The sequence below is a fragment of the Cyprinus carpio genome, chromosome B11 (genome assembly GCF_018340385.1).
Source record: "Cyprinus carpio isolate SPL01 chromosome B11, ASM1834038v1, whole genome shotgun sequence".
In the NCBI taxonomy this organism is placed as follows: domain Eukaryota; kingdom Metazoa; phylum Chordata; class Actinopteri; order Cypriniformes; family Cyprinidae; genus Cyprinus; species Cyprinus carpio.
In genome coordinates, this window is record NC_056607.1 from 7,304,077 (window position 1) to 7,317,275 (window position 13,199).

At 37.3% G+C, this 13,199-nt stretch overlaps 1 protein-coding gene across 5 annotated transcripts in view; it reads right to left on the reverse strand.

Annotated features, from left to right (window-relative positions):
• The window catches only part of kcnab2a (potassium voltage-gated channel subfamily A regulatory beta subunit 2a), a 137,817-nt gene that overhangs the window by 68,370 nt on the left and 56,248 nt on the right, over window positions 1-13,199 (reverse strand). For 4 of the 5 annotated variants that reach the window (XM_042733700.1, XM_042733702.1, XM_042733701.1 and 1 more), the window contains exons 2-3: window positions 12,834-13,005; window positions 9,204-9,245 (exon numbers count right to left, since the gene is read on the reverse strand). In XM_042733700.1, the coding sequence (XP_042589634.1) occupies window positions 9,204-9,245; window positions 12,834-12,910 (119 nt within the window). In that variant the 5' untranslated portion in view covers window positions 12,911-13,005. The remainder of the gene's footprint in view (window positions 1-9,203; window positions 9,246-12,833; window positions 13,006-13,199) is intronic. The other variant, XM_042733704.1, reaches the window with a different exon arrangement.

The window sequence follows — 13,199 nt, forward strand, 5'->3', positions numbered from 1 at the left end:
GCATAATTTTAATTTTTGGGTGAACTAACCCTTTAAGACAAGTCATGTCACTCGGCGGCCATCTTTGAAATGCTTCTTGGGCATGCAAGTGCAACTCCTATCTATTTGAATGGGGGAATTCTCCAAAACTGTTCACTAAGCTTACGATTAAATTTCATATTTGAAATCACCAAAGAAATCTGACAACAACTGTCATAAATGTTGTTACTTTTGCTCAAATAGCATTATAAAAAGCTTATTTTTCAGGCTATATCACCCAGTCTGCATGCACAGTCCTAAGATCACGTCTCAGAACTCTCACTGTTTCTATAGCAACCAGAACTTGTAACGGCATCTGAGGTGACGTGCTGACTTTACCAATTAGCGATTGGCTCTTTCATTCAGAAGGTGGGGCTTCCTGAGATTGAGTGGCCATATTGAGCGTTGCATTTTTTCCCATTCAGAACTATATGAGTGACATGTCTTGGGTATTCTATAGTCTTTAGTACAGTTAAGAATTTTTAGTACAGTTAACTCCTTTAAGGAGTAAAGACAGTGAAACTCATGTAACCTATCATCTGATAGTTTTACTGTTAACTACAACTATTAAAAATAGTTTTTTATTTAAATATAGCTGAAATAATATAAAATATGAAAGTACTAAAATTATTAAAATAAAATAAAAAAGTAAAACCAAATAGAAATAAATAAATAAAACTAAAAACAAAAGCACTAAAATAAAAAAAATAAAAATTGAAAACTTTTAAAGAAGCTAATTAAAAATACTTAGCGCTTTAAAAGAGAGACTAAAACACTGATACAGATATGCAGTCGAGTAGAAACACTTGATCACAGTCAAAAGTACAGACACTATGTGACATCCAGAGATTTAATTGCTGTCAGTATAAACACAACCTGAGGTGGGATAAAAGAAAGAAAAAAAAGTATGAAAAATCTAAACAAAACAAACTAAATAATAAAAATCTTGTGATTTAACTCCACGAAAAAAAGCATGCATTACTACATTACAGTCCAAATATAAAACTTATTTGTAACTACATATTTCATTAAAGTATATATGATTCAGACCAAGCTTGCCCTCTTTGCAAAACTGTCTGCATAGTTCACTTGTGCAGGAGGTTCTTTATCATAAGCCTGTATTGATCCTGTGTATCTTGACTGAATGATGTACTGCATAAACCACTCAACTACTGCAGAGAACTGATCCTCCATACACCTGCACTGAAGAGCTTCACTCAAATGAGCGACAAAAAACAAAAATTCCCCTGAACTAAAATGACAACAACTTGTGGTACTACAATAACAGGTGCAAGCATGTATAATGCAAAAGGGTAAGGGTAAGGGATGATAATTAAAGGGGTGAATGCAGCACCCATGCAGAATAACACCCTAAAACAAACTGACTCATGCACACAGGTGGCCAGTACCACCAAAGACAAAATCAGACAAAAACTCACCCGGGGTCTTGGAGATCGGCTCATGAACAAGACTTATGAACGTCAATCAGTCCTTATAAACCCAGCAACCTCCAGCAATCCAGCGATCCACCCAAACTGGGAGTGTCTTGCATGCTGGCGTCTAAACCAATTAGTGAAGAAGAGAGCATCGCCCTCATCCTCTCACCCCTCCTTCAACTCCGGACATCTCCCCTCCCAGCTCGACTCCATGAAGGAAATCCATTTATGTCATTCGAGGGGGAGCAATCTGTTTCTGCTAACCGCAGCAAATAATATCTGGTCTAAATTATTCACAGAAGCTTTTGCGCTAAAAGCTTTTGATAGTTGTTCCACATGAGATAATAGATAAAGGCATTTTAGTGCACTAATAAGGCCTGTGCAAGCATGTGGATTTTCAGAAAAACACATACACACATCGATATTTGAATATTTAAAAAAAAAATCAACATGTTTAGCAAAAATAAATGTCAAGTACAACAGACTATATTACAGAAAAATAACTCATCTATGATATAAAACGAAAACTTCAATGACCTAATGTCTCTCCAGTGCCACTTTAATGAAATTGGTGTCAAAAATGGTGTAAAGATGGCAAATCTCTACAGTATGACAGAGTAGCACATAAACAGACATGTCTAAAAAGATATGCACTTTCAAAAAGCAATCATCCCCGTTCACACATGACAGCCTTTAGACACTTCAACTCTGACCCCCACAAATGAAGCGATCCTTGCCCATCCATATTTAATGTACTAAATGAAGACATCAGAGAGAGAAGTTCAACAACCAATGTTAAAAAATTCATCCTTAAAATCAATGAACCCACCTTACCGGAAATCACCATATTCAATACTCATAAAGAGCTAGAATATATATTGACTCATTAACTAAATGCGTCTTGCACGTCATATGCCAATGCACACCTTTTACTAGAACTACTGTAGTCTAGTAGTAGTTGCAGTCTGCTGTATAGCAAGTTTTTTAGTTAGTTTTCACACACAGTGTTTGGAATTTTACAAATGAAATGATAACATTACATTTCTGCTTCATACTTTTAAAAAGTTACTTTAAGTTTTTTTTTTTTAGTTTTTGGAACACTTTACAGAAAGGATCTGTTCATTTATGTAACTTTTATTATTAGTGCTGTCAAACGATTAATCACATCCAAAATAAACGTTTTTGTTTTTATATAATATGTGTATATACTGTGTATATTTATGATGTATAAATACACACCATGCATGTATTTAAGAAAAATTTTTATACACACACACACACACACACACAATAAATATACACAGTGCACGTACATATAATGTAAACAAAAACTTTTATTTTGGATGCGATTAATACCAGTTAATCGTTTGACAGCACTATTTATTATATAGTTCATGAAATTTAACATCAGCCATGTGTTTTTTATTTTAGTTAAAGGTTTTAACTATAATTTGTTGTTTTTGTCATTTTAATTCTTTTTTTACGTCTATATAATTTTTATTATTTTAATTTCAGTTGTAGTTTTAGTTATTTTTGTACATTTTAGGTGCTTTATGTAATATTTACAGCTAGTTGTTGAAATGGGTACTGCAGGCCAAATTCAAAATATTAGAGTGTCCTCAGACTCGACACTCACATGGGTTGCCCAATGGACACTGAGGAATGCAACTGACAATGAAAGGCGACAAGCCTTACACTGCAAGTTGGTGAGTTAATTTATCCGCATTTTAATACTGCTTTGGTCATAAATCTTTTTAGATGGATACCAAGGCTTTTTAGGTCCCTTAGAATCTGTGATCTCTTACCCAGTTCATTTGCTGGCTTCCATGGCTGGCTGTGTTTTTCACTAAGTAGCAACCAGAGGTGTGGGAATCCTATTAGGTAAATTGGCAATGGGCAGAGTCACACAGACCAAAACAAAAACAGACATTCTGACACAGAACACACATTTCGAAGTAGAATAACTAGCTCCAGCATTGTTTTTTGGAGAAACAAGAATGTGAACATGACACATTTCCTAAATATCTGCAGACATGTTACGACATTTTTATGCCTTAATGAAGTCAAACAATTACACACAGCACCTTTAAAATAAAGGAAAATGATAAATGTTGCCTTGGCAGTTTGTTTTATCTCCAGCATTCCATGATTTTAGTTTTAGTTAACTGCAAAAACCCTACATAGACATTAATGTAACACATTTTATTCAATAGCTTACACAAAATAAAAATCAACAACACTTTAGTTTATCTTTTTTTTTTTTTTTTACATTTACTCACACTTTTTCAAAATGTCAATTTGTATAAATTAACATCAACTAATATAATAAAAGTTTATGAACTGAACCTTATTGTGAAGTGTTAACATTTTCTTATTCAAATGAGTATTTTCACTACAGAGAGTCACTGCATTATTCTAGTGTGTGCTGCAGTGAGGGGTGTGTCATTTATGAGAAAACTGCAGCAAGTAGAAGAGGAGAATCCCAGAGAGCAAACTCTGTACAGTATTGAATCTGGTAAAACACGATGCAATCTCAGTGCACAGGGAGGCACTAGTCACAACATTATCTTCATATTATGTGATTTTTGTGTGGGAGTGAGTGCTATACACATTTAAAGAAAAATATAACATAAGAATAACAAAACATAAATAAGTAGTACACTTAAAACGTCCAAAACAGCAACCCCTAACACACTACAACAATGATTGAAATGAGGTAATCCTGCTTTCCCATCACTCTGTCTGTGTGTGATCGATTCCTGACAAGCGGATCTGGGTGATGCGACGTTAAAAGACTTGGAGCCTAAAAGAACAAAAATGTGCAAGGCTGTGAAATCAAAATTCAATAGAGTGCTCATTAGCCTCAAAGCTACAGAGTCAGGGGTTTTAAGAACCCATCAGCACAACAACTCCTTTTTTCAACCCATAAAAATATGATCCCACACTAAAACAGGAAGAAAAGTGCACTGCAGATGAGGGTAAAAGGGATGCGTTCAATCTGATCGCTAAAAGCAGCTGCTGCATAAAACAGTTGCTTTCAGGTGAGCTCGAGTCAAAGACTTGACAAGATACATAAACCTCCTACATCTGAAGAGTTTTGCAATAGTGTGAAAACTAATGCAAACATATCTTGAAAGCAATATATTTTCCAGCACACAAACTAATTCAGTGAATGGCAGTGTGCAAATCTTGATACAAATCAAATCAATTTTTATAAACAAATACTATGACCAGGGCTCAACAAAGATGGCCCAACGGTTATGTCAGTGTTTCAGGCTATTTCTGCACAGTGATTATCACCATAAACACTTTCACTAATCATTTTTTTTTTTGTTTTTGTTTTTTTTGGTTTGCAGATGTAAACATGGGGTATTCTGTGTTATATTGAACATTGTTGTAAAATCTGCTGATTTTATTTATTTTTATTTTTTTATTTATTTTTAAAAATAAAGTTTGCTTAATGATCTATAATTGAAAGATAAATTAAATTAATGTTAAACATTCATAAGGCTACTTTAAGAAAAAAATGAATAAATTAAGTTGTTTTATGTATTCAAATAATTAGACATGCTAAAACACAGAATTTGTAACAATAAAAAGATATGATGAGAAAAAAATAAAACATTTCATAGGGCCCTAAACATGTAATTGTGACGAGTGGGGTGGGCCGAGAGCCGTGGGAACGGAGCGAGGCCGGTGGAGTGATTGGGAAATGAGCGACACCTGCTCCACTCACCGGTCTCGAGTCCCACGGAGGAGATCGGAAGGATATAAAAGAGGAGCAACGACAGTGAAGGACGAGAGAGGACCAGGCCTGGGTTTTATTTTGTGTTTGGTTTTTGTTTGCGCGCGGCAGTCGACCGTGAGGGGCTGTCGCGCTGTTTTATCTTTATTTGATTATTAAAGTTTTATTTGAATGTCCGCCGGTTCCCGCCTCCTTCTTCCCGTGATTATGGAGTTTTTATATTGTTACAGTAATATTTGTTAAACTTTTAATAAATTGATGTGAAAATGTATAAGTTTCATGATTTTAATTAATTAGACATGCTTTTTGATTAATAAAATGTAATTTAACTACTAAAAAAGGAAAAAAATTAATTTGGAAGAAAAAATACAACGGAATTTAGTAAAAAAAAAAAAATGGATTTCATAGGGCCATATATATATATATATATATATATATATATATATATACACACACACATACATACACACACACATACAGGCACACATGCATACATACATATACTGTATGAATATATATATTTTAATGGAATTGCCAGTGAAATGCACAGAATAAATTATATAACACGATTATAGTTAAACTATAAACTTAAACCATAAAAAGTACACTTGTGTTACTACAGAAATAAAATAAATATTATTAACAATGTTATTATTCAATTACTAAACAAAAACTAAAGTGAAAACGGCAAATACAAAAATAAAAACTATTAATACAAACGTCTCAGGTTACACGTGTAACCATGGTTCCCCCGAGAGGGAACGAGATGCTGCACCCCTAGGGGGCACATTGGGGAATGCAGCCCGCTTGACTGGTGTCTGAAGCACGTGTGAAACAACGCCAATCTATTGGTCCACCTGCCCCTTGACGAGTCCACCTGGCAGTGGAACACCAAAGATGCGACAGACATACACCAAGCCTTTCCTCAGAAAGGGGCCATGCCACTGAAGCCACGGGCCGCTCACACAACTTGGCAGAAATGGGGAACCCAATAAGATCAAGTGGAATATCCCACCCAAGGTAAGAGCACAACTATCCTCAGTTAGCTATGCTATGTGAGCCCTATGAGCCTGGATACACAAGACCACTGAAGAGACTAACTAGAAAGACTCTAGAGGAGCTCAAAGATAGCTACTTAAATCCCGGTAAGGAGAAAAGCTGCTGAGCTAGAACACAGCTATCCATGGATAGCTATGTCCTAAAGGTCTTATGAAGGCTTGTAGACCAGAATAACCATACACAGCTAGACTAGATAGTCAGGCAAAACCTTCCAGTAAAGCTGCCCAGACCACACAGAGTGGGCTGTCTACTTACAACCCTAGCAGGGAATATAGCACTGACCAGGCAAGGGCTCAAGAGACCACTACTTAAAACCCTAGGCAGTGGAGCAATCACTGAGCTATCACATATTTATCCTCTGATAGCTAGGCTATAGGAAACGGGATGCTCCAGGAGAGGGCTCACCGCAACTGCCAGTTAGACACAGCTAGCCTCAGATAGCTGTATTCAAGTAAGGCTGTCCTGCCATAAATATGGCTATAATATATGGTGTCCCATAAGGAGTATGGTGACCCATACTCAGAATTCGTGCTCTGCATTTAACCCATCCAAAGTGCACAGTGGCAGTGGGCAGCCATTTTATGCTGCAGCGCCTGGGGAGCAGTTGGGGGTTCGGTGCCTTGCTCAAGGGCACCTAAGTCGTGGTATTGCCGGTCCTAGACTCAAACCCACAACCTTAGGGTTAGGAGTCAAACTCTCTAACCGTTAGGCCACGACTTCCCCCCTAAAACCACCCTAAGATGACTATACAAAGGAGGCCCCCAATCCGTGTCAGTCATACAGTAGGCTAGCAAAGCACCGTGTGGCTCACAAGAGATCTGAGATCCGGACCATCAGTAAATGATTCACTAAGAGCGAGCACAAACATCTTCAGCTCGAGATCAAAACCTGATGTAAGCTGTGGCCAAAACACTAGAGGGCTGGACACAGCTATCCTCGAATAGCAGTTCCCTCAGATGAGGCTGAAGACAGGACAAAGACTTTAGTGCTTGCTTGAGAGAGCTTGTGCCAGGGGGAACCCAAGCCCTCAGACCGCCATATTCCAGAGCAAAGTAAGCTTGAGCTGGAGCATAACCATCCGCAGACAGCTACACTCTAAGCAGGGACTGCTCACTTAAAACCCCGAAGAGGGGAAGCTGTGTACTTAGCCCAAACTCACTAAGCGAGATTCAGTGGGACCGCCCACTTAAAAATACCCAGAAGCCTGAGGAGACAGCTCACTCCTAAACCCGTCTGGCTTAATACAGGAAGAAACATACCCCATAATCACTTCAGGTGCTGAAACACCCTGGGAGAGATAGCTCACAAGCATCTCTCCACAGAGTATTAAAATATATTCACGCCCAGCCAGGCTCTCCACACACAATAATATGCATATTAGAGAGGCATGGCCGAGCTGAATATAGCTCCGCCCACATTCTCGAAGGACCAGGGCTGAAATGACTCTGTGCTCACACTTCATCGTCATAACAACCCAATAGTATCTGCAACATCTGACAAACCATTTAGAGAGGGCGTGCGAATCCTGCAGATCAAAGCGATCACCGCGAGCTGGGATAAACTGTGCCGTGGCAATGGTGAACTGGGCCGAGACACACAAATGCTTTGTCCCGCATCCCTCGTAATAGGAACAAATGCGAGTGGAGCCTAGACATTGTGACTCTGAATGCGCGGGCTCTTCGCTGAGACAAACGCGAAAGCAGAACATGCCCTCGAGTGTTAGAATCCAAACACGGAGGCACACATTCCCTCAGGCGCTGCTCGACTCAAGCGCTACACACAGGATCATATAACCCAAAAGAGCATCTTAAACCTGTGAATCCCACGATCTGAGTCTGGGACCTGAACCGCGAGATGCAAACGCTTGTCACTCATCACTTCAGAAGAGGGACAAACGCGAACGGAGCTTCTCATTGGAAACACTCACAATGAGCGCGTTCAGAACCCTTGAGCACTAAACGCACAAGCTCCTGGCCAAGACACATAACGCATTGATCGTGTGTGTCCTCAAGTGTCAGAAACCTCGAGCACAGGGGCACATACTCTCCACAACGCTCACCCGCCTTGGTCTATTACATGCACTTCAAACAGAGGGCTCCTGAACACAGCAAAGAGGATAAGGTATTTAGCAGGTGCCTTTATACTTCCGCACACCCCACCTATGATGTCATGGGCCAGGTGGACCAATAGATTGGTGCTGTTTCTCAAGTGCTTCAGACATGCAGGCTGCATTCCCCAATGTGTCCCATAGGGGGCACAGCGTGGAGTTCCCTAGAAGGATACTGGGAAAGCCATGGTTTAAAAAGAAAATGCATACCATGGTAAAAATCTGACCAAGTGTGAATATGGAATGAAATACAATTCTTCATATGAGATTACTGAACATTCACTGGGTCTCTGGGCTCGTGCTTGTCATGCTTTGAGTTTCAGAAGTGTTCCACAGCAAAGGAAACCTGAACTCCATGACTTACCTGCAACACTGTTTTAATTCTACATGGAGTGAAATTAAATCTAAGTGCATTGTGTGACGGACTCTTTTCTGGGAGCTTTATTTAGACACACCGACATTCAAGAGCCGTCTCGACACCAACAGATGCATAGATTACAAGTGAGATGATCACCCTGTATGCAAGCCATTCCTTTTTACAAGTTATACAACAATATTAAGCGCAAGCTCCAGTTAGTCTCAATCTATCTCATTGTAATTCTACATGTTGCATTTATTATTTATCAGCTTTCACCAATTACAAGCAAACAACAATGTAATCACATGTACAATTACTATAATTCCCTTGCGCTTTCAGTAGTACAATAGCATAATCAAATTGCTATTAGGAGAAGCTAAACTAAGAATGAACCCATGCCTTGAAAGTGCTTCCAAAACAGATGAAAACGAGCGCAGTATCAGATGGCCATGGCTAATTAATCAGCAAACAAAGAGGTACCTGTAAAACTGCAGCTGCCGTTTTGGGCTCCCGTATCTCGCACTGAGGGCAGCATGAAGGAGAGACAGACAGAGAGGAAAGCTTAGTCTTATAGGTGAAAGGGGAAAGAACAGTGAGAGGGCATTAAACAAAACACTTCCACGTGCACACAGAATTATGCAAGTACAGTATCAGCTTTAGCAGTGAATGGGAGTGCAGAGAAATAGATTTGACACTGAAGAAATGAATAAAGAAAGAAACAACTGAGAAACTTCTAAAAAGAAAATAATATGAAACCGCAATATGGCCAGCAGGATCTTTACTTTCCTTACTTGTATCTCAGCAAGTTGCTATTTCTAATTTTTATTTAGTTAAATTTAAGGTACTAAAACAAACTATAAAAATAAAAATGATTAATTATTTTATTATTAATTATAAAATATTTAATTATTTAATTATTATTAAAAATAATTTAAATGTTTTATAACTTGTATTGAAGTTAAAAAAAAGTATAAAAGTATTTAAAAATATTTTATATAAAAAATTGTGGTATCAAACAGTTAATCGAATCAAAAATATAAGTTTTTGTTTACATAATATATGTGTGTGTACTGTGTATATTTATTATGTATAAATACACACAGGTGCATGTATACATTCAAGAAAAATGTTACATTTATATATTAATTATATTTTATATTTATAAATATATTTATAGATGATATAATTTATATGGATATAAATATATACACCTGTAAATACATGTAAATATTTAAAAAATATATGCTGTATGTTTGTCTTTATATATACACATAATAAATATACACAATATACATACATATATCATGTAAACAAAAACTTTTATTTTGGATGCGATTAATCGTTTGACAGCACTAATAAAAACTATATTAATTTTAAAATAACCACAAATAAGACTTTTTTTTTTTTTTCAAAAAGTAAAATGAAAACAGAAATGATAAAAACTAAAATGAATTCAAAATGTTAATAAAAACTATAATAGTGTCTTAACAATACTAAAATAACATTGAAGCCCAAACAAAACAAAACACAATTGTTTTGTTTAATTGTAACTCATCTTTAATTAACTTTAGGACAATTAGGACTAATTGTGCAACACAATTAACAAATATGTTTGATACTTTTAAAACGTGTGGTAAAAAAAAATCAATAAAAAAACAAACAAACAAAAAAATTTTTTTTTTAGCTAACAAACATTAGGAACACAACTCTAAAGTTCAGTTAAAGGGTTCATATGATGTTGCTAAAAAGAACATTATTTTGTGTATTTGGTGTTATTAAATGTGTTTATGCGGTTTAAGGTTAAAAAAACTACATTATTTTCCACATACTGTACATAATTTTTTCTCCTCTATTCCCCGCCTTTCTGAAACGTGTCGGTTTTTTACAAAGCTCATCGTTCTGAAAAGTGAGGTGTGCTCTGATTGGCCAGCTATCCAGTGCATTGTAATTGGCCGAATTCCTCAAGCGTGTGACGGAAATGTTACGCCCCTCACCATACTGTGATGCAGTGTGTCCCGGTCAGAACACCGGCGCGACAAGACAAAAACAATACAACCCATTACAAACGAGACATTTGTTGCATCCAGTTGGGACATAATTACTGATTATAATGACTTATACTGTCTTTTTACACATTGAGTTGCATCGCGCATCATAAACATAAAACCATGTCTGCATTTGTGATCAGAGAAACGACAAACAACAAGCGCTACTCTACACTGCTTAAAACTCGCGTTTGAATCATCAGTGGCAAATCCTTTAAATTTGAAAATGTACTCCGGCATTGTAGTCTACTCTCCCAGGATCAGGAAACAGTCCTCCATAAAATGCGTTGCTCACACCTGTATATTTGGTTTGAACTGTTCTGGAACAGTGTTGTAAATATAACTTAACCACGGATTTCTAGTTGTGTCCCCTTTTGGAAGGCCAAACAAAGTATGTTTTAGGAGGGCGTGGACGAGTCTAAACGTTTTATTAAGAATATCTTTTTGGGTTTGAGACTTTAGTCTTTGCAACTTTAGGGACCTTATCTATTTACGAACTGCTTGTAACACTCCAAAGAGAAAGGAAAACTTGAAATCACATCATATGACCCCTTTAATGCTTGAAGTTACACTGGAGCTGGATATAGACTTGCACCACCACCTGCTGTTCAGTGCCAGAACTTCTGGCAAAACCCAAGGGCGATGAAAACTCTATAGGAGCCACAGAAGATCAGAGCAAATTCATCAGGAACTTTCCAGCAATGGTGAAATGAAGTCAGGCTCTGATTAAGTGGGCTGCTGGCCATTATGCAAAAGAACTTGACCACTTTCACCCTTTCCAGTGGGAAGCCCTGCAGAACTGCTGCCTAAATCACTCAGTATGCTAAATGAACATTATTAATTGCATAGAGCCTGCAGCAGGAATAAAGCAGCTTTAGAGCAGTGCAAACGCATCCTTCTTTCTTATCACTGTAATTCAACGACAACTAATGTGGCTGCTGACATAAACATGCTATCTTTTTTTGTGTGCATGTAACATTATTTCTTAAACCTGTTAATTAGGATCAATAGGTGCTTTTCGATGATTCACGTTCATCTCTGCTGCAGTGTGGCTCTCTAGGACTCTCTGCACTCTAAACCTTTGAGCTAGATCACACATTTCTGAGGCTTTTATCTGTGTCACTTCTCAGAACGTCCTACAGTCACAAAGTTTCTGAGATAGTGTGAGACTACAGATTCTCCTTAATGAAACAAGAATGACTGTTTTAATCTTAAAATGAAATAAACCTGTTTATTTAAACCATTCAAATATGTTTTTTTAAATATTACCTAACCCAGGGATACTTAAATATACACAGCTCGGAGGAGACTTTAAAAAAAAATGCAGGGTGACCAAAATCCAGTATAATTTAAAGTCAATCAAAAGAAAGAAAGAAAGAAAGAAAGTGGCAGATAGATCTTTTAATACTTTTATTCAGCAAGGATGCATTAAATTGATCAAAAGTGACAGTAAAACATTTATAGTGTTACAAAAGATTTCTATTGAAAAATATTTTACATTCTTTTCATTTAAGAAATCTGGAAAAAAAAAAAAAAATGCAGCCGTTTCTAAAAAAATATGAAGCAGCACAACTGCTTTCCAAATTGATTTTTTTTCTTGAGCAGATCAGCATATCAGAATGATTTCTGAAGGATCATGTGACACTGGATTAATGATTCTTAAAAAAAAAACAAAAAAACAACAGCTTAACATCACCAGAATAAATTACATCTTACAGTATATTAAAATAGAAAACAGCTATTTGAAATTGTAATAATATTTCACAATATTACTATTTTACTGTATTTTTGATCAAATAAATGCAGCCCTGGTGAGAATAAGAGACTTCTTTTACAAATCTTTTCGATCCCAAACATCTGAACAGTAGTTTAATTTCACAAAAGTTTCCTCATTTACAATAAAGTTTTGCACATTTTCCTGACCCTGAGTTTATGGTTTCTGCAGTGAGGATGAAGTCAAAACAATAGACTAAGTGTCAGCAGCAGCACAGTCTGAGGTTCGCAGCACCTCTGTGCCATCAGAGCAGCTGGTGAGGTGTGAATGTGTGTGAGACTGCATACAGACCTGTAGACCATGCCTGGGGAGCCTGTCTGTCTGAGAGAGAGGCGGGCGGGAGAGTCTGTGGTCGATTCTGGATACATGGGGACCGGGAGAGTGGGGGGTGTGACCAGGCTGCAGAGGGGTCTCTCTCTCTCTACTGTCAACCTACACGTCTGTCTCTCACCTTACAGGACCTCTGAAAAACACACAAGCACAGATGTGAGCTCAGCAAATGCCAGAGTGCATTACATACACATACACTGAGCAGCACTGCAGTGCGCAAATGCACTGTAAGAACGCATTATCACCACTAGAGAGCGCTTCTGCACAACAGTAAATGATGACGATCATCATATGAGGACTAGTAGAACTTGGGCAATACATTCACAC